General features: G+C 33.3%; 1 protein-coding gene across 2 annotated transcripts in view; it reads left to right on the forward strand.

The window, feature by feature from the left end:
- Positions 1–11491: 11491 nt before the first annotated feature.
- Positions 11492–22590, forward strand: part of LOC126698656 (myosin-6-like) — a 32153-nt gene continuing 21054 nt past the window's right edge. Inside the window, exons 1-12 of one of the 2 annotated variants that reach the window (XM_050396034.1) lie at positions 11493–11618; positions 11731–11849; positions 13352–13480; positions 13782–13925; positions 14119–14264; positions 14351–14510; positions 14760–14818; positions 14927–15086; positions 20812–20961; positions 21059–21195; positions 21309–21455; positions 21604–21705. In XM_050396034.1, coding sequence (XP_050251991.1) covers positions 11847–11849; positions 13352–13480; positions 13782–13925; positions 14119–14264; positions 14351–14510; positions 14760–14818; positions 14927–15086; positions 20812–20961; positions 21059–21195; positions 21309–21455; positions 21604–21705 — 1337 coding nt within the window. In that variant the 5' untranslated portion in view covers positions 11493–11618; positions 11731–11846. Of the gene's footprint in view, positions 11850–13351; positions 13481–13781; positions 13926–14118; positions 14265–14350; positions 14511–14759; positions 14819–14926; positions 15087–20811; positions 20962–21058; positions 21196–21308; positions 21456–21603; positions 21706–22590 lie in introns of both variants that reach the window. The other variant, XM_050396033.1, reaches the window with a different exon arrangement.

Below are 22590 nucleotides of genomic sequence, written 5' to 3' on the forward strand. Positions count from 1 at the left end.
TGGAACAGAGTTAAAAGACTAAAATACCATTCTTCAAAATTAATCAAAACAAAACCCAAAATTTTCCACATCTCTCTCTGTCTCATGTGCGTGCCATCCTTTTCCCCAAATTCAGTATATTGTAAACCTTAAATCCCCAAACTGCGTATTCATCATTCCATAGATTCTCAACATCAAAGGTTAAGGCTGAAGCACTACTCATCTAAGATCTCAAGTGCTTATCATCAGATTTCCAGCAAAAAGGTCATTAAAAAGTCCAGCAAAATCTAGTGAAAGAACTGGGCCGGGATACCCAGAGGCTGCCAGAGGTCCGGGATCCTCAGGTAATGCAGCACAGCTACTGTGGGATTGAGACAACTCAAGAAAGGTACCACGAAATACAAGAAATGAAGAACAGAGATGTCCTTCTCAAGTACCCAGTGGTGCAGCAAAGAATCAGAAAGTATAAAACAAACATTCATGAACAAAGGAGCTGTACCACAAGAAAATCATAAGTAGAAGCGACTGGAGGGGAACTTTCAACTCAGCAATAAAAGATTCCAGCTATTTGGGAATAATGACAGCAAGGAAATAACACCGACAGCTAAGTCTGAAAAATGAGAAACCTTGAAAGAAGAGAGATTGAAGGCTAATTGCCAAGGACGCCTCGGAATGGAAAGTCAGCAAGTGACTTTTAGAGAAACAGCAATAAAAGATGAAAACTATGAGAAAAAATGAAAGATACCAGCCCTTGGGCAACTGTCACAGCACGAGCTCTGAGGGGCAAAAGAGAGAAATCACTAGTACCATGGAGCCCTAGAAAACACACTATAAAAGGAAGAGAAAACTCATGTTGAAAGGGGGGCGATTTTTCCGTAGGAAGAATATCATAACAGAGTCATTAGAACTCTGTAAAATTTAAGAAAAACAGAGGAATGTCTCCCGGTATCCCAGAAACAGCCACTAATATCTCCCGGTATCCTAGAAACAGCCACTATAGCACATACTTGGATTCAAAAGAATTCAAACTTTGCAAGTCTTAGAGACTTGGATAGCCATCGAACTCTGAAATTTTTGAGCTTATTTGAACCTTGTATCACGTCTTAGTGAGCACATTTGTAATCCACAATCAAGAAAAATAATGAAATATCTCATATTGATTTGAGGATTTCTAACAATTACTTTGCATATTTATTTATCATATTATCTTCCTTTACTGCTTCTTATTGCTCAATACATATATTATTGCTTGTAAAGCTAAGTCTTTTGCCCAAGCAAAGCCACTCATACTTGAGTTCCAAATCTCACAAGTCTTGTGCAAAAGCACTAAGTCTGTGAGAATTGGGGCCAGGATCCTCGTGGCTGAATCATTCTTATGAAATTCATTTACATATATGTATATGTATTAATATATATATATATATATATATATATCATAATCTAAGAAATTAACAATTATTTGAAGATATGTGCATTGTATAGTTGTTCTTGTGTAGGACCTATAGAGGTAAAAGGAAAGGACAAAACTCCATTGCATAACAAGCATGGAGAAAGATTGCATAGTGCAGAGAATTAGAGATTCTGGGTTCTTACAGGCCTAATACGCCCCGGGATCCCACGACAGTACGTCCCGGGATCCCACGACAGTACGCTCGGGGTACCAAGTGAAGGAATTCTTTAAAATGTTTATACGATAAAAGATAAGCCTTAAATATTATATTTCAATCTCTTTCTCATTGTGAATATTATGAACATCTATTTTACTTATTTTGTAAGAGTAAATGGTCATTTTATGATACTAAAACACTTATAATGGTATTTTATTGCTTAGGAGGAATCGCATTTTTGCCTTGAGGAGATTTATGTGATTTGCGCACAACTTGGTTCGTAATCAGCCCCCATTTAGCTGCGGTGAACAAAGCCCAGTCCACCAAAATACAACTATTTGGCCCAGGATCCTTGGGCCTGTATGCTAAAGAAAAAAACACTCTCACAAACATCTAACGGTTGAATATGTTATAAATAATGCTAGAGATACAAATAATTTTACAAAAAAAAATTACAAATCGTTGATGTGGTGAGTGGTTATTGGTAAATGAAAAAGTGATGTTAGTGGTGAGTTTAAATGAAAACTGGTAAGAAGTTTGCCATATCAATAGTTTGTAAAAATGTTGTAAAAGAGTTTGTGTTTGTAGCATTACTTTTGAACTCATTATTGACATCATTTATTTACATTCCACCATTAACTGTTGAGAAAATTTAAGGGATGCTCTAAGGCCATTGGTTTAGAAAGCACTTTTTAAAATTTTTGAAGGAAAAATATATTTTTTGGATATATTTTTAACGAAAATGGTATTAAAACTTTCATAATATAGTCAGTTAACAAATATCCCAAAGGCACCGTTAACTGGACTCTTAATAGTTTGTCATCTAAATTTGATGTGAAAATGTTATGTCATAGATTTACTATATTTATTTGTACTACTATTTAAGGGGTTTCTCCTGTTTGGAATCCTCATTTTTTTTTTTTCAAAAATGCCCTTACACCCCTGTGTTTAAGTAAAAACAAAACTAAAGAACAATCGAGTAAAAATATAACTCTAACTCCCACTAAAATATTGCCTAAAAAATAGGGTCATTCTCTTGCTAATTTTCAAATTATTTTATCCACTTATAAATTCTAAATGTGTAATATTAATGAGAAAACATGTAAATCTTAAATTGGAATGAATGAAAAATTATGACACTAAAAAAAAAAAAAAAAAAAACTCATTGCACGCGGGAATAACAAAAATAAGGCCACGCTTCTGTTGATTTTCAAATTGTTTTTTCCACTTATAAATTAAATTCTCAAAATAAAAATTATATATATAAAAAATAAAAACATAAGTTTTTTTTTTTTGTTACAAAATAATTGTGTAATATTTGTTTTTTTTTTTTAAACTAGCCTCATGACACTCTTGATTGTATTAGTAGTTCTAAATGCGTAATATTAATGAGAAAACGTGTAAACCTTAAATTGGAATGAATGAAAATTTATGACACTAAAAAAAAAAAAAAAAAAAAAACCTTATCGCATGCTCGAAATGCATGTAATGAGACTAGTTGTTGATAAACGAATAGTGTTATGGGCGCTACATTTTCAAAATGTGAGTTGCTATGACTACCACAATCCTATATCGTGCTTACAAAATGATACGTTACGGATTAAGATAAAACAATTCAAACAATTTTAATTCGATTGTTGAAGCCTATCAATCACAATTATTGTCATTTGTCACATCAGTTTATAAGTTTTATGTAAAGTAATTTGTAAGTTTTATGGCTTAAAAATTTTAAAAATTTCATTCTTTAAACTAGCATTGGCGCGTGAGAATCCTATTTACTCCAAAAGTGCTAATTTAATCGGTGAGGTCGACTGATACCCAATCATAATATGCCACGGAAGTATGAAAAAATCAAAAGGGAAATTAAAAGGGTAGGAATATACATGATGCATACGCGTGTCTTGATACTATTGGGTTTTGTCACTTGTATCGTGTGATCCAGCAGTTGCTAGAGGATTATTTATTTTTTACAAAAGAATAAAAAATAGTTGGTCCTAGATATTCTCATTCCGCGTTCTGTGACGCCATCTTCTCCCATTTCTTCGTAACCTTGGAATTTTACTTTCACACACATATATAGTATAGTACAATATTTAGGATTTTAAATTAAATAAAATAGGAATTAAAGCAATATTCTTTTTTATAATGTCCACTTTATGCCAATCAAATTACAAATATACCCACCTGCATTTGAGAGTTTTATTTATTGTTTTTTTATTATTCAATGTATCTGTCTTTGAAGTTTGATTTTTATCTAATCATCTTTCTTCTATTTATTCTATACTATTTAGGGGGGGGGGGGGGGGGGTTTAAGTTATTTAAGTCATGGACTCAGGTCCTTTTAGATATATATTACTTTAAATTTTTTTAAGATTTTTTTTTTTTTTTTATGTGTGCGTTAAAAATACTTAGTATTTTATAAAAAAAAAAGTCATGAACACTAAGCCATGGACTCTAAATAAAACTCCTAAATTTTAGACAAATTAAAAAAAAAATACTACGTAGTTTTTTTTCTTCGCCACATTTCTCCAAATCACATAAAATTAGGCACCACCTCTCCTTATACTTTTTAAACTTTTTTTTTTTTTTGAGATTATATTAACTTAGTTTTATTTTTGAATCATTTGATAGAGTTGAAGATGTGTAAAAAATAAAAAGGTGAGAGAGAAACAAAAAAAGAGAGTGATTTTATGATAAATGAAAATTATTAATCGTTACAAAAATGAATTATAATGTACATATTATAAAATTCAAAGCTATTTTCAGTTGGCTCATTTGCATCATTTTCTAAATTTTCAACTAGATAATGAGCACAAGTGTACATTACAATTCATTTCCTTTAGTAAATTAAGTAATTTTCTTTTTCCGTTAGACCCACCTTATGAGTTATGACCATCATATGACAAGGATACCCACATTTTGCCTTTTGGTGCATATGAGACTTTTATCTCTTTTTCATTATTTACATTGCAAATTTTTTTTATCGAAAATGTTTTGCTTTTTATTTTAAAGTTGATTAAAAGTTTGTTTTTCCGTCTTAAACGGTTGAAAAATAAGTTCTTTTTTTAATCTTTATTTTTGTCTCTAAATTATTATTTTAAAAAAATGCTCTTTACAAAGTTTAATGATGAAAAAAGAATTTTTTTTTTTAAGTTTAGGTAAAAAAACAAATTTTTAATAAAGTTTAGAAATCAAAATAATATTTTACCCTAAAATTTATTATCTTCAACATAGAATCTAGGTTCAAATCTTACCTACACTTTAATTAGTTGCTGTGTTGACCCATAATTATAATTAAACAAATTTTATAAATTTAAATGTAGGGACACGATTATTGGACGGCCCAAGAATGATGTTGGGGTCGTACATAAAAGATCCCTCACAATATGATTTGTAGAGAGTAGGCTTAAAAGGCTTGCCTTTGGTCACTGGGCAACGGTCTGGTCCTGATTTCAGGAGGGCTCATGTAGAAGGGAGTTCGGTCTGAACATCCAAGCCCTACGACGATGTAGCCTGAAGGGTTGGACTCCTCGGAATTAGTCCGAGGAGTATTAAGTTCTTCGCCGTTCTTCTCCTCTTTTTTCCGCCTCCCCCCCTCTCTGAGGGATTCCACTACATTATATAGGTCTTTCGATCTTATCTGAGCCTTACACTTGTTGATCATCTAAGCCCCCACTTGAGCACCTGTCCTATCAGACATCTTTATCATCACCTTGTGAGTTGCAGTGGCCAAGGCAGCACTGTTCAGGGGTCTTTTCCTCATTAATGCGGTCAGGAGAATGGTTGTGACTCATTTAATGTGGTGGCAGCAGCTTTCTATGAGATATTTTGGGTTTTATTCATTTTTATATGCTTGGAGGGTGAATTGCAACGGCTGAGGTGAGCTCTTGATCCAGACTTCGTAATGTCCGAGGAGGAGTTTCTCCTCGGACAGGTCTTCTTTACCGTAATTGGGCTCGAACGATGCTTGGACTATGACTTCTCCTCGGACAGGATGCTTCACGGACGGGCCCGTAATTTGACTAGCCCATCATTTTGGGCCAGGCCCCACATTAAATATTATTGCATCTATAAAATAAATTTGTATTTTACAATCTAGGCAATTGGGGACATATGATTTCATTAATTTGCTCCTCTTCTTTTTTTTCATTTCTTTTTTATGTAAAAGAAAAGGTGTAGAGAAGAAGGATGACAACCATTACGTGCCCAAGGCAACGAAAAAGGAGCTCACAGGAATCAATTGATTTAAAAATGTAACGTAGGATATCTCATAATTGTTTTGGTTAGCCGAGTATACAGAACAAAAAATGTATGACGGCATTTATTTGAAATTTTAACATGCTTCATTGTCAGCCTTCCACATGGACAAGGACAATGGTACGTGTTGCTGAGCTGAGCACCGCGGAATCTAAAAAGCCTATTGCTCTCTTTTTATGCATCATGACTCATGAGATGTGAATTAATGTATGTACCCACCGAACTCATTACAATCTGACAAAACAAAAGCCACAGCTTTGCTCTCTTTTTTCATGCACAACTTTCAGTACAATCCAGTTGTGTTCCTCAAATTCAACCAGGTTCTGGCTGGCACTCATTGCCTTCTTCTGATCTGGGTCACATATTCATTCACCGATCTTTCTCAATTTGAACAGTGCAATCATTTTCATTCTTAGCTTGTTTCGATTGTTCAGCTTTCTCTAATAATTGGAAGGACATATATATTGAATAAAATGAATGGCAAATTGGTATTGGTGTATATTTTAATTTACTTCTCTTTTGTATCGGTCTTTCTTTTTTAAATCCAAACTACCATTACTTTAATTGCCCAACAAAAGTTACAAACCGGCCCTACAAAAGTTACAATTTTTTTTTTTTTTTGGGAGCAAGACAAAAGTTACAAGTTTGTATTAATTAATGAACCTGACCTCTTTTTACATGCCCCTATATAAGTTATATCTCTCTATGTTCCAAATAGACTTTTAGTGTGCCGCAGGAGGGGTGGCCCAGTTGGGAGAGATCCCACATGCAAGCACAAGGTCTCTTGTTCGAGTCGTGGTGGGTACTGTGTGAGAGGAGGGTTTCCTAGCTTGCATTGTGCCTCTCCTGCTGGCTTTCTTGGGGTGTTAGGGTGAGGTCTGTGGTGTCTCGGTCACAATAGTTATGGCTCAATCCAACATTTCCTAGCGGGGGTGCCCCTATTAGGTAACACCTTGGGGGGTTAGTCACAAATGATCGCTCTTGCCTCCCCTTTTGATTAAAAAAAAAAAAAATAGACTTTTAATGTTAGTAGATCAATAGAAGATGTCAACCAGGTAAAAGGTATAACGCTTTTAACTAGTATCAGTTTGATAATGAGTTATTAATTGCATTTCTTTAAAGTATAATTTTACAAAAATTTACTATTTTTAATTATAATTATTTCAAAAAATCTTATTTTCCAAATAAAATTGTAGTAAGGGTACTAATGCAATCAAAAATTGAAAATTTTTTTTCTTCCTTACAATAATTAATAAGAGGGAAAGAAAAATTTGAATCCAAGTTCGATTCACAAATTAAAGAGTAATTGATTATTTAAGCACATTGCCAATTACATCATATTATTATTATTATTATTATTTTGTTAAATAGGAGGAAAGAGGGCAAACCTAAATGTCCATGCATAAGAAGTGTTCAGTGTTGGAATTATTGGAATACTGCTCCAACCCCCAACTACATCATGGTTAGGCTCTAAGTTTTAAAGGGCAAGCCCATGACATAACTTGAAAAGAATTTACTTAATTTTTTGCTAAATCAATTTTGTGGGGTACAGAAATTTAAAATAAGGTATTTGCACCATGTGTCATATCCATAGCCGAGGAGGCCATTATTGTGCCGAGGAGGTCACATGCTCAGACAGTAAGGTTACGTCAATGACACATGACCAGAGCAGGTCATATTGTAGAGAAAGAGTTTCGGGGAGGGGGTTAGCCCCGATATGACTGAAGGGATGGTGGCTGCCACTACATTTAATGCATCACACCAAACATTCTGGCTACATTTATATGGAGAAGACCCCTGAACAATGCTACCTTGGCTACCTTAATTCACAAAGGGTTTGGGGAGGTGTATGATGGGACAAGTACTTAAGTAGGGGCCTGGACGATCAACAAATGGAGAGCCAAGATCATCTAAAAGGAGTTATATAACATGAGAGACCCTCTAGGGAAAGGGGGAGGCGGGAGAAAATCTATAGAGAACACACTGTATTAATAAGAACTGAAATTGTATCCAAGTCTAAAAGAACTATATTCAAAAATCATTCTCCTCGGACTTCACTGATGAAGGAATTCCTTGCTTATAACTTGTCTTTCGTTACTTTCTTAACATCTTTAATTCATTGTGCGTGTTGCATGATTCATTGAAGCCTAGCTTTTAAAGCCTACTCTCTACAAATTTATTGTGTTGGACTCTTTAGATCTGAATCCTTTTACCCTTTGGGCTCAGGAATCAAAATGGTGCCCTTACAAATTTTATTGCCAAAAGAATAATATTGAAATTCCTTTTTATTTGTTAAAAAAATCTTTAAATTCGGCTTCAAAGTTCAAATCATTCAAAGTATATATTTGACTTATTTAATGAGTTAAATTACATACCGATATTTTTATATAATAAATAGATAGTATGGTGAAATAGTTCAATATTCCATCCATCTACATTAAGTGATGATATTGATTTTCTTTCTTAAAAAAAATCAAATATGCATTTCTTATATTCATTGCATTAGTTCTATTATTTATTATGTAATTTGATGTACATGTACTAATTTCAATGCAAATTTTCTATTCTATCTTTTGTGTTAAAATTTCTTTCTCAAAAAAAAAAATTTTCCTTTGTATAATGTATATTCTAATCAACTTTATAATATATTGACAAAATTGTGTGATTCTTGCCTTAAAGAGAAACTTCCCTGAATATCTGGTGAGAGAAATATTTAAATTGTAAAATTACCTTATAAATCAACGTAGGTAAATTATATTTTGAGTTTGTAAAGTGTACATTGAATTTCAATTATATGCTGACGAACTATTTGGTAAAAAAAAAAAAAAAAACTATTGGTTGTTTCAATTTTGTTTTTTAAGTTATAAAAACTGGCCATTTTATCATTTATTGCTAAAATCTAAATTTTAATTGTTGATTTGGTAGTTTTTTTTAGTAATGCTATAGGCACAAACTATTTTACAAAATATTGATGTGACCAACTTCTTATTAGTTTTCATCTAGACCCGACATTAATATCACTTTTTATTTATCAATAATTACTCATCACATTAATAGTTTGTAGAATTTTTTGTAAAATAGTTTGTATCTCTAGTTTATATCACTCATCAATTTTGTTTTTAAAGTACTCAATCGCATGACACGTGTGTTTTATTTAGTAAGTAAGTTTTTATTTTTATTTTTATTTTTATTTTTTTTATGCAATAATTTTTGAACTTATGACGCTCACTTTATGATAATTACTCTTTATCAATAGGGTAAGATACTTATTGATTTTGTGTGTAGGCTGGATTCAAACTTAAGTCCTTTTATTAGAGGATGAAAGACTTTACTAGTTAAACTTAAGTTAACTAGCTAGAACCCATAATCACATATCACATATCACATATATGCCAAGAGTCTTGTAACTTTTTTTTTTTTTTGATAGAAAAGTCTTCTAACTTAATTGGTACCTAAAACAAAATCATTTATTATGATCAAAAACTTTTTTATTTTTTTTGAGAAGAGTTATGACCAAGAACTTGTAGTTCTTTGCTTGAAGGAAAAAAAATTGTCATATATTATGCTAAGGTGATGGTTCTCACATTTTTTTTTTTTTGAGACACAAATATATTCATATATCTCCATATGTTTAAAATGTGAGAGACACATAATGTAACGTATTGTGCAATGATTATAATGCCATGTATATAAAAAAAGTCTATCACATCATCCACCTAGTGATATTATACCTTGGTTTTAATAACAGATTATGCTTAAAATTTGTAAGTACTCAATGGACATAATGAATACTAGTTTGGTAATGAATTGAAGTTTCATATATTGTTTAAGGACCAAATTGTACGTTAATGTCCAATGATTTATGGAATTAGATTGATCATATCACATAGGAGTTAACAATTTGTTAATGGTGTAATAATTGAAGTCACTTTGACGATAACATTTTGTTTAGAGTAAAACGTGTTAATAATTTTACATCATAGAATTATAATGGCATATGAAGTTTTATTTTATTTTATTTTTATCTTGATAAATGGCATAAGGTGATAAAAAAAGAAAGAACAGAGAAAGGTTGCTTGGTGGCTTGGCAGGCAACCACTTTCTCTCTTCATAACTTGTAGAACTCCAAAATTTTAATTTTATTATATAACATATAACAGGTTTACTAAGAGTTCGTTTGGGAACAACTTATTCAGCTAAAATTGAAAACTTTTTACTAAAAGTACTGTAGATAAAACTAAAAGGTAGTTGAAATAGTACAATGAGACGTATGAATAGTACCAAAAAGTGTAATGAGACCCATTGATAGTAGTAAAAATAGACTGAATAGTAGCAAAAATGAACTAAATAGTATAAAAAGCTGGTCTTTTAAGCCAATACCAAATGCAACATAAGAATGTGCATTTTATTTTATAAAATTGATAGTTACAATTAGCAGGAAGGGATTTGAGTTCTAAACATTTCTAATGAAAAAAAAAAAATGTTATGTCAACAACATTTTTACTATACTTTTACAACAAATCTTAAATGGTTGGTTGTTATTGTTGATTCAAATTATAATTAATAACAACTTATCAATTATGATTTGTTATGAAAATATTGTGAAAATACTATGAATGTAACATTTCTTTTATTTAAAACACTTGAAGGTAAAAATTTAACTATAAAACTCTTGGCAATGCATATTTTATTATATAGGATATAATATATTTATTAAAAAAGAGACTAGAGTTCAATTTATATTGTGGTAATTTAGATATTATTCTCTAAAGTTTTAAAATTTGGATTTATACTTTTATTAACATGATATATTATATTGTTTAGATTCAGGTTCTTTCATCCATATACCATGATGAGATAATCGTTAATTGGCCACCTCAACTCAAAATTATGCAATTTTACAGATCCAAAATATGAGATTTTAAGGGGGACAAATTCAAAATTATCCTAAATTTTAAGATTTTATGTTGCAATTTAGTCAAAATAATATATGATATGACATTAATAGAGGTCAAAACGATTTAGTTTTAAATGAAAAAAAAAAAAACAATTTCATTTTGAGTTAAGTTGACACTTACAGATGCCTCATCGTGACACATTGATAAAAAGATTTCAATTCAAGGGATTCCTAACTTTAGAGCTCCGAATCCAAAATTTGAAAATTTAGTATGCAAAATCAAAACTACTAAATTACAATTTTAATACGTGAATTGTAATTTTTAGTGAAAAAAAAATAAAAAATAGAAAACAAAATGGTGAGTAAGTTAGAACCGTCTGTTATGTAACCGAACAAATCTTACCAAACCCAAAAAGAGAACTAGTGTAAAGTCACCGTATGTAACAGAAAAAATCTTTACCAACCTTAAAAAAAAGTAAAAAAAATTCAACTCGACGACCGTGAACTAGTGTAAAGTGTTACCCCGCCTTAGCATTTTGAGTTTTGTAAAGTTTCAGACAACCTTGGTTCTGTGACTCACAGTTGACTATGTCTGAGTTGTCACTTGTCATTAAAGTCACCGTAATTAAAGCCAAAGAAGAAGGGCATTTCCGGAATCACGAAACTTAACAAAAACGTTTTTGAATTTTATTTTCTTCTTATCTTAATTACATCCTTAATTAACACAAGAATTATTTATTCAATTAGTAAAGGAAGAGTGTAAAACCCAAAAGCCAGAGGAGTGGGAGGGAACAAAGAAAACAAAGACAACAAAGAAAGCAGAGAAACTTCTGCTTTCAAACACACCTTCCTTCTTTCTTCTTCTGAAAAATATTTGGGTTTGTTGAATGGTTCAAGCTTCTCATTCTTTTTCATTAATCAAGTATATAATTTTTCTCTAATTCTTTTATTATTATTTTTTATTGTTCTAAACCCATACATCAATAAAAGTTGTACTAAAAGGAAGGGAAAGAAGTTAGAAGAATTCTTTGTATCTGAATTCAAAGGAAGTGGAAGTAGACGCGGTACCAACCTCAAGTTTCTGATCTGATCAAATCTCTGTCAAAATGGTATATTTTTTTTTCTTTCTTTTTTGGCTGTCCTTGATTGATTTGTACATTTCTTGTATATGGGTTCTTTTAATTATGTGGAATTTTTATGTTGCTCAATGCAGGGTTATTGTTGGTTTAGTATCTTGATTACTGATCTGTGCTTAAGTTGGAGTAGAAGTGGATATATGAATATCTTTCATTTCATTTTAAAGTTTGTTTCTTTGGTTTCTTTTTCATCATATTCAGATTTGGATTTCTTTTTTGTTATGTTTGGTTAAATGCCTATTTTGATTTACTAAGCAAAAGGTTAGGAGTGTCCCAACTAAGGTGTTTACTGTGTGGTTGGAGATCTTGTAAGGAATACAGTAAATTGAAATTGAAAACAAGGATTTCGTTTGAGGAGAGTTACATTGATAAGAATTTGATGATTTATTTGACAGCGAATGTCTTTCTTCAGCTTTGTGCTGATTGGTCCTCAAAGGAAGGCTATTAATGTTGTTGCAATTTATTCTTGACCTATAGTTAATCCAGTTAGTGATTAACAATTAGGTTGTGTTTGGTTGCATGGAAATTGATTACACCCTCTAGCTTTTTGACTTGGTTGATTCTCATATAAATAAATTTTGCATTTCAGGCTTGGGTACTCTAAATTTTTCTTTAGATAAATCTATATTTTGTTTATTCTTAGCTGCCAGTTATATATTAATTCTGTGCAGCCAGATGTGGTGTTATTCTAATGTTTACGTAACTAGTCAATAAAAAGCCTTAATCTCAGTCACTAACCTCTTAAATACTTAGTAGTTAGGTTTGATATATGAAAAATAGGATTTGGTATACTACTCTTTGTCATGCTAGTCAATTCATCTAGTGGGTTATTACACAGCCTATTTCTATATCTTACTTATACTGCTTATTTTGAGCGATACTTTTGGAATATTATATTCTTTCTTGCTGAAGATGTTCTTATAAACAATTGATGTTGCATATGCTGGGTTATTTTCTTCTAGATAAGTTCTGGTTTTGTTTAGCACAAGATTCATTAGAAATTTTGGTTTCTCTTTACTTTTCAGATTTGTTTATCTTCTAAACCACATCAATTGTGTTTATTTATTTATTTAACATTTGTAATTTATTTGTTCAAGCTAACATAACTTTCAACATAATTACTTAATTTTGTAATCTGAATTTTGTCACAACCAACTATAAAGTCAGCTCCACTTGATACAAAAACTGTATTTTGAGCAATGTTGCACGGAATACTTTAGCCTGAACATACACACATAGGGAGTCCCCTTCCCTTTTTTACTTATTTGCTCTTTTACTTGAGTATGTATATGGACTCTTTTTTCTCTGTTGTATCATTGAGAAAAGAGAAAATTGCTTTAGCCTTACATCTTCACCACAGCAGTTACAGATGGCTGCTTGTGCATATTTTCATGATCTGTAAATCTCGTGGGATGATGGAATATAGTAATTCAATTCACTTGATGTGTTAGACTTAAGACACTTTTGCTTTGCAGGCTGCTACTATTAGTCCTGCGGTTGGGTCTCTTGTTTGGGTGGAGGATCCTGATGTAGCTTGGGAAGATGGTGAAGTTGTGGAGGTTCATGGTGAAGAAATTAAGGTCCTATGCACTTCAGGGAAGACAGTAAGTGCTTTGGATAATATTTACTCTTGGGCATATTTTACTGCACATATCACCTTCATTTTGTCATATGCTGAATGATAATTCATATTTTGTTAATGTAACGTCCATGTGTCATTTTCTTTTTTCATAAATTAAAAAATTCATTTGTTGAACATTTCAATTTATGGTATCAATTTTCCATTAGGTTGTTATTTGTGGTTTTTGCTTGTTTTAGAAGAAAACGTTTGGAGATGTTGATGCCTTTTGTGTGTGAATACTGATTTTACTCATTTCCCCACTATTCTTTATGTGGAAACTGCAGGTTGTTGTTAAAGCTTCCAATGTCTGCCCTAAAGATGCTGAAGCCCCACCATGTGGAGTGGATGATATGACAAAGCTGGCTTATTTGCATGAACCGGGAGTCCTAGACAATTTAAGATCAAGATATGATATCAATGAGATATACGTAAGTATTTAAAATAGAGTTCCACAAAAATGATTATTAAAAAAGAGATAGTTATTCCATCATAGATTGTTCTTTTCTCTTATTATTATTATTTGTTGAATTGGAGCTGGAAGAGAGGAGGGGTGGGACATTGTTTTTGTTTCTTTACATCTTCGGTATTATCTGAAGCTGATACACTTATTGGTGACTTTAGACTTACACAGGAAATATATTGATTGCTGTGAACCCTTTTAGAAGACTACCACATCTTTATGATAGCCATATGATGCAACAATATAAAGGGGCAGCCTTTGGCGAGCTGAGCCCACATCCGTTTGCTGTTGCAGATGCTGCATACAGGTACTTTATTACTTTCTCATTGTAAAGCTCTTCATGTCATCTCTTTGCTTGTCTGGCAATGTAAGATGCCATTGATGTGTGTGCAGACTTATGATTAATGAAGGAGTGAGTCAGTCAATATTGGTCAGTGGTGAAAGTGGGGCCGGTAAAACTGAAAGCACAAAATTGCTCATGGCTTATCTTGCTTACATGGGAGGGAGAGCTGCTGCTGCTGAGGGGAGGACTGTTGAGCAGCAAGTCCTGGAGGTAAAAAAAAATCTAGAATCTTACTGGTACATGTAGAAGTAAGATATGATGTTGACTTTTATAACATACACATCCAAAGGGTCTTGAACCTACGTAACCTCATCCACCACCCCATTTTTGTGGGGTTAGGTATTGCTCTTCGAGCTAGAGGTCATTGGCTTGAATTTTCTTTCAATAATTTTCTTTCCTAAGTTTGTAACTGTCACCTGTATCATACATGCTTTTGTTGTGTTTTTCTCTGATTTGCAGTCCAATCCTGTTCTGGAAGCATTTGGTAATGCAAAGACTGTTAGAAACAATAACTCGAGGTGGGATGATCTGTTGTTTTAAAAATATTCTTATTTGTATAATGCAAATTTTATATGATACTATCTATTTGTTAGGGTTCCATTCTTATGTGCATATTATTTTTGCAGTCGTTTTGGTAAGTTTGTGGAGATTCAATTTGACAAGATGGGGAGAATTTCAGGAGCTGCTATCAGAACTTATTTGCTAGAAAGATCACGTGTTTGCCAGGTGTCTGATCCTGAGAGAAATTATCACTGTTTCTATATGCTTTGTGCTGCACCACCAGAGGTAATGGTTACTAAATTGCTTCACTAAATCAGCTTCATGGAAAGAATCAGGATTGATACTTGCAGATTATTTGTTTCTTTTGTATTACTTTGCCTTTGCATGGAAATATTTGTCTCATAATCTTGTGAATTGGCCAAAGTAGGATTTGTAGAGCGGACCACGATACTTTCTCTTTCTTGATGTTTCAGCTCTAGATATTCTAGTCTTGTGTATGATTGTTTATTGTTCATGCTGATGTTTGATGTGGAGGTTAAAACTAGAGGTTTGCTGGTGATTCTCTTTCTTCAATTACAGATTGTTGTTGTTGTGTGTGCTTAAAATGAATTTATATTTTTATTCTTTTTCTTGGAACCCTACTTTAAATATAGCAGATCAATGTCGGAGTTTGGGAAATTCAGTGTAGAACTGTAGTGGCATGTCTTGATGCTAAGAGCATTTCCAATTGTTTTTCATATTTCAATGGAATTCATTACTTTTTGGTAGACATGGCTTTTGTGCAACCAATATGATTTTTTTTTTTTTTTGGGGGGGGGGGTTGGTTATTGGAACTTCTCCTATTGATAGTAATTAGCTGGAGAGTGCCTTGGGTCAATGAAGGCAGTTGGAAGTTGCTTATCAAATGGAGATAGTATTTTCAACTCACTTTTTGTTTGTTTATTTGTTTGTTTTTTGTGACAATTCAATAGTTGGGGGAGGGGGATTTGAACCCTAGATGTCTCTGTTAGAAATGCGAGGAGGTACAAGTTGAGTTACAAGGCTCTTGGCAGTTTTGTCAACTCACTTCTAGGGATTTGCTTCCAATTCTTGAAAGTTGCATGAAAATTTATGGGTTTATTGGTGCTGTCTTTTTTGTGTTATTATTAGGGATGGGCATGGGCTAGTTTGGATTGGATTTCATGTAAATCTGAAACATGAGTACATGACCGACCTTTATTAGTTTTCTAAGACCTAAACCAACTCCCAACAAATGTCTTAAGAAAACCAATCCTAAGTTGCTCTTGATTTCTACCTCAAATGGTACTTCCTCTCCTTGTAAAAAACAAGGTAGAGGGTGAGGTTGTCAACTCAAAACAAACTGGCGAGTGTGTAACCTCCTTTTTATTTATTTATTATTTATATGTAAGTTACGCATGCCCCTGCTGTACTTTGAACTCCTTACCTCACCCTCCACCCTCACTTGTGAATGGAAGAAATATCATTCGAGGTAAGGCTCATTGACTAGGGTGTGTGTGTAACTTACCAATTAGACAAACAAAACTAGTACTAACTTAAGCAACGAGAAGTGGTTGGTTTAGTTTTCGATCAGGTAGTACAGGTAAATCAACTTTTAGCTTCAAATTCTTATCAACCTAAAATTTATAAAACTCCTGGAAATGTACATTCAAAAAATTATAGACGTTAGTTAGCTATGGTGGCAAACCCCAAGGGGTAGCAAATGAGGTTGGGGATCATGCCTCATGAAGTGGAGGTCACTATTTCAAATCTCTCCATTTCCTCCCCTTGGAGGCAGAACTTATCAGAGAATAAAAAATAGAAAACTAAACTTGATTGATTGGATAGCTACTCAAATTTTTTTGGGGACTCTGAGTTCAATTGAGCTATCTAATGGGTCTGGATCCATATTTTGGAACATGTGATCATGAGGCATGGCTCCAATGAGAGTAAAGGATGAGAGATGAAGGCGTGAGAGGGGCTGAGAGTTGAGTGAGCTAAGGGAGGTGGTACATTAGTGAGATGTTGAGATGAGAGAGAGCGTATGTAAGGGATAGGAGAACATGCTTATCATTAGTTGACTCCACGAGGCAACCGATAAAATTGCTGTACTTGAATGTACTCATTGGTTCTGTTTGGTTTAGGGGTTTTATGAGATGCCTAAAAGACTGAAACAACTTGTTGAGTAAGTCCAAAAACCAAGCCAACCCATTGCTCTGCAAAAAACGTACCAAACCTTGTTGTTTGGTTTGGCTAACTTTTGAACTCTATATTTCTAAGGTCAAGGATAAGAGATAAGGTTCGTATATTCAAACATTTGGCCTTTAGGAAGTATGCAAGATCAAGTCTGTGTTGGTGAATTGTCTAATATTCATTGTCCGTTTTGCAATTTTCTTGTGTCATGATTCCTTCTTGAGATTTCTACTTTGTTAGTGGTACCAAGATAATATGTTTGTAGCCCTAGTGGTAGGCTGGCAGCTGATGTCAAAATGGTTCAGAATTTGAGAAGGTGGATTATGGAGATACACTTTTCTTTTGTGATTTGAGAAAGGAAGAATTGGGTAATCTTTAATGGAAATTAGAGCTTAGCTTTTATTGATCGCTACCTAGTTTGTTTTGTCATTTTATTATTATTATTATTTTAGGAGATATGTTTTTTGTAACTCTGCCTATGTCTGTGCTTATTGTCATATATTTGTTAACATTTGGTCCCAAGCCTGGGTAAAGGAAGATAGTTGTGGTAGGTTGATGGCTAGTGTAAAATTTAGTCACTCTATTATGAATGGATCCAATATAGACATAGAGAAAGTATATGATAGGGTCCATCAAGAGGTTATGTGGTGGGTTTTGGAAATGAAAGGAGTTCCTCGAAATTATATTAAGTTGATTAAGGATATATATGATGGAGTTGTGATTTACCAAAAAAAAAAAAAGGATATAAATGATGGAGTTGTAACTAGTGTGAGAACAAGTGGAGGAATAATAAGTTAGTTTTCTATCATCACTATAGGTTTTGCATAAAAAATGAGCATTAAGTCCATCTCTCTTTGCACTAGTCATCAATGAGCTCACTAAATCGATTCAAGAGAAAGTCTCTTGGTGAATGTTTTTGTAGATGATATGGTTTTAATGGATGAAACTAGAAGTGTAGTTAATGCCATGTTAGAAATTTGGCGAGAAGCTCTAGAATTTAAAGGCTTTTGATTAATTAGGACTAAAACAGAGTACATGGAATGAGGTTTAGTAAGAAAAGAAATACAGATGAAGGAGTTGTAAGACTTGATGGTCAAGAGTTGACAAATTGGTGTTGTATGTGTTGTTGTGATGGGGAGTCGGTTGACCATCTCCTCCTTCACTGTCCTGTTACTCATACCTTATGGACCTTCATGCTTCAGGCTTATGGTATTCATTGGGTTATGCCAGGATCGGTGGCGGGATTGTTGTCTTGTTGGCATCAGTGGCTCGGGAAGCACAACTTGAATATTTGGAATTTGATTCCAAGGTGCATAATGTGGACTGTTTGGTTGGAACAGAATTGTCGCTCCTTTGAGAACAAGGAGAAGACGTTGGATGAGTTGAAGGTTTTAAGCCATCGTAGTCTTTTTGATTGGTCTCGTTGTTGGGGTTTTACTGAGTCTTCGTCTCTTCCAGAGTTTTTGTCTTCCCTTAGATTTTCTATTTGATTTCCCTCTTCTTTGTTTGGCTGTTTGTTTCTTCTGTTTCTTATTGTTCATCATCATGAACATCTTGTATTATTCATCTTTTATTTATTAATAATAGTTCTTTTATTACCTATAAAAAAAAAAGAGATATTAAAGAATGAGAGCTTTTGATATGATCAATAATTCATAAAGATGGAGATTAGTAGATGATGTGAATCATAGTATAAGAGTAAAGTGGATGAAGTGGAGAAGTGCATCAAGAGTATTGTGAGATCGTAGAATATCTATTAAGTAAAGGAAAATTTTATAAGACTGTTATATGACTAGCAATGTTCTAAGGTAGTGAATGTTGGGCTATTAAGAGGAAACATATTCATAAAATGAGTGTATTTGAAATGAGAATGTTAAGATGGATAAGTGGAAATACATGAAAAGATAAATTCTAATGTTAGGAATCCATGAGTAGAACTCACCCACCCGGCTTGTGTGAGGAGGGTGTCCAAGAGTTTATAAACACATGGTTAAGCTTACAATTAATTTATGTGAGACATTAGGATCATAACATACTACCATGCTTCGCAATTGATATCCACGATGGCTTACTCTAGCGACACTAACCCGATGGTAGCCTTTTCTCTTTTTGGAGGCTCCATTCACCTATCAGTTATTTTAATTTAGTCTCTAGGTCGCTCCCTTTGAGATCCGACCACAAAGCCGCAACTCATTTGATCCCATACTCAATGAGCTATGTCCGATTACTCGACATGGTGGTTGACTTTGATACTAAATGTTAGGAACTCATGAATAGAACTTACCCTTGAAAACTAGCTTGCAAGGAGAGGGTACTTAAGGGTTTATAAACATATGGTTAAGCTTACACTTAATTCATGTGGGACATTAGGATCATAACATTGAAGTGAGAAAATCCACTTAAAGTTAGGGATAGCTCCTATTGATGAAAAGATGAGAGAGAGTCGCTTGTGATGGTTTGGCCATGTTCAGAGGAGAGCGAATAATGCACCGAGCGAATAATGCATTGGTAAAAAAAAGTGAATTAATCCAATCCAAGTTGAAAAGGTAGAGGAAGACCTTAAATAACATTAGCAGAAGTAATAAAAAAGGACTTACTAATTAAGGGAATAACAGAGAATACGACTTTAGATAGAATAGAATTGGTGAAAAGAATACATGTGGCTGACCCTAACTAATTTGTTGAGTATCCATAACTTAATCCAAAAATTTGGGATTAAGGCTCGTTGTTGTTGTTAGGGATGTTTTTTTTGTAATTCCTGGTAATGGATTTTTGTAGATCTTTGTCTCAATATGCTATTCCCACATGAATTTTTAATCTTTACTGGTTTTATGGTAAACTTTGTAATTTAATATTTTTTCTTCTTCTTTTGTTGGTGAATTGAACTCTGTTATATACAAACTAAGTGATAAAAAGAATCACACAGTGAATTTTAATGTTCCATACTTTAGTATTTTGCTGTATGTTTGTATTGATAATTAAAAACTTAAAATTTTTTGCTGTACAATTAGGCCGTCTTAAGTTCCATTTGGAAAAAAGTATTCTTTCTTCTAAATTGGAATTTTAGAATCTGAAAATGGGAAACATTATATGTGAATGTGTTTGCTTTTGTCTCAGTATTCTTGTTATCTAGGGTGTAGTATTCCACCACTTTACCTAGCAGCATGATGCCTGTATTGTTCTCGCACAATCCAGTTTCATGGTTTAGACTAAGGGTCTGTTTGGATACAGCTGAAAACTGAAAACTGAAACTGAAAACCACTGTAGCAAAATAATTTTTAAATGTGTGAATAGTACTGTGGGATCCATTTTTAATAAAAAAGTTGCTGAAAAGTGAAATTTGTGGGTCCATGAACAGTAAAATTTGTGCTGAAAAGGTGGAAAAAGTCAAACTTTGCGGCTACTGTTCATGAACAGTAGCCGTGTTGGTCTCTCAAACGCGTGCAAAAAAAGAAAAAAAAAAAAAAAAGAACAGAAAAACGCAAACGCAAACACATCAGCCGGACCCAAACGCACACTAAGAACATAAATGGATATCAGATCTTTGAATTCATCTTCTTGTGTTTTTTGCTGGGAAATTGATATAAAAATAGAAACATAATGTCCCCAGAAAAAGAATGGTTTTTAGAGACATGTCTGAAAATAGACTTTGAAAACTTCAAATGTCATTTTCATTTCTTTGTTTACAACAAATGAAAATTTTTTTTTCAAGCAGAAGCAAGAATGCTTTCAGCTTTTCTATGTTACATGTGTAAAGCATCAACTGCTCTTTTCTAGCTACCAGACATTTCTCATTTTTCTTCTCTTATTCCTTCAATAGGATGTTCAGAGGTACAAATTGGGAAACCCAAGAACATTTCATTACTTGAATCAAACAAATTGCTTTGAGTTGGATGGGGTTGATGATTCAAAGGAATATATTGCAACTCGGAGGGCAATGGAAGTTGTTGGAATAAGTACTTATGAGCAGGTATTTCATAGGGAATTAGTTCAAGTGGAAGACAAGATCCTTCAATTATAACTGCTATTTGTAAATCTTATTTTTATTCATTTCTACCCCCTTTCAGGATGCAATATTTCGAGTTGTGGCCGCAATTCTGCATCTTGGGAACATTGAATTTACAAAAGGGGAGGAAACAGACTCGTCCAAGCCCAAAGATGAAAAATCTTGCTATCATCTAAGAACTGCGTCTGAGCTTTTCATGTAACTAAACAATTTGATTGACAAACATTCTCACTAAAATATGCCCCAGTTGATTATTTTGCTCAGCATGTTCTATGATAAGAATATGTAGGTAATTCATAAATTTTGTTCAGGTGTGATGCAAAGGCACTAGAAGATTCTCTTTGCAAACGTGTAATTGTAACCCGTGATGAAACTATCACAAAATGGCTGGATCCAGAAGCTGCAGCTACCAGTAGAGATGCTTTGGCTAAAATTGTCTATGCGAGGTTGTTTGACTGGTAAGCTTTTCTCTTTGGAGTATTTGATTGAAGATTATTCAGTGGGGACCTTACTTAGTAATACTGGTTACTTTGTTTAAGTTTGTATTGCAACTTGCAGTGGCTTGTTTTGCAGTGCTTCTCTTTAATTCCCTTCATGGTTGTACAGGCTTGTGGATAGATTAAATAGTTCAATTGGTCAAGACCCGGAGTCAAAGTTCTTGATTGGTGTTCTGGATATTTATGGATTTGAGAGTTTCAAGACAAACAGGTGCTTAACTGGTTTGCTGTATCTTTTTATAATTGGCATAGATTAGTTTCTCCATGTGAGCTCAATGGAATATCATTTTTATGTGTATCAAGTTGTAAAAGGATAGTCTGAAGCTCTCTTTGAACAGCTATTTATGTCTTGAGGCTCTAAGGTTATACTGGGTTGTCTCATAAGGGAAATGCTTCACTATTCAGGGCTGAATCTGCACCTTCTGCAACTTGTTACACTCTGACTCATCAAGCAACATACACTTCATCTGACTTCTTTAGTAATTAACCATATATATCTTTTACCGTTTGTTTTTATTATGAATTTACAACCATATCTCCCTGTCCCCTCACGTTACTACTTTTCAGTACTTGAATATGACTTGGGAGGCTTACTTCTTTTCGATAACCGGTATCTCGCTGTTTTGCTTTTACCTTTTAAGTACATCAAAGGAATTCAAACACGTGAAGCATTGTTACTATGGGGGGTTTGAGCATCTATATAAAAGTAAAATGTGCTAGTTTATGTGCTCAATTCTTCATTTCTTTATCTTTGGGACAGCTGGGAAGATTTGTCATCTTCATATAAACACTAAGTGCTCGTTTGGAATAGTTTATTTTTCAGCCTTTTGAAAATGAGGTTGTTCAAAAAAGCTGTACCTAGAAAATGTGGGGTTTAAAAAACTGTACTTTGAAAAAGTTGGTTTGATAATGCGTTACCAAACGGGCACAGTTCCTTGCATTGGCTGCCTGTTTGCTTTTACCACTAATTTTGTCTTCATTCTGCTTAAGTAGTCTTTAGGTTGGGATGATGTTACATTATGGTAATTCTAGACACCTTGCTTATGTATACATGCAATTGGAGCTTTGAAAGAGCAGTTTCCTTTTAGTCCTTTTT

The sequence above is a fragment of the Quercus robur genome, chromosome 9 (assembly GCF_932294415.1).
Source record: "Quercus robur chromosome 9, dhQueRobu3.1, whole genome shotgun sequence".
In the NCBI taxonomy this organism is placed as follows: Eukaryota; Viridiplantae; Streptophyta; class Magnoliopsida; order Fagales; family Fagaceae; genus Quercus; species Quercus robur.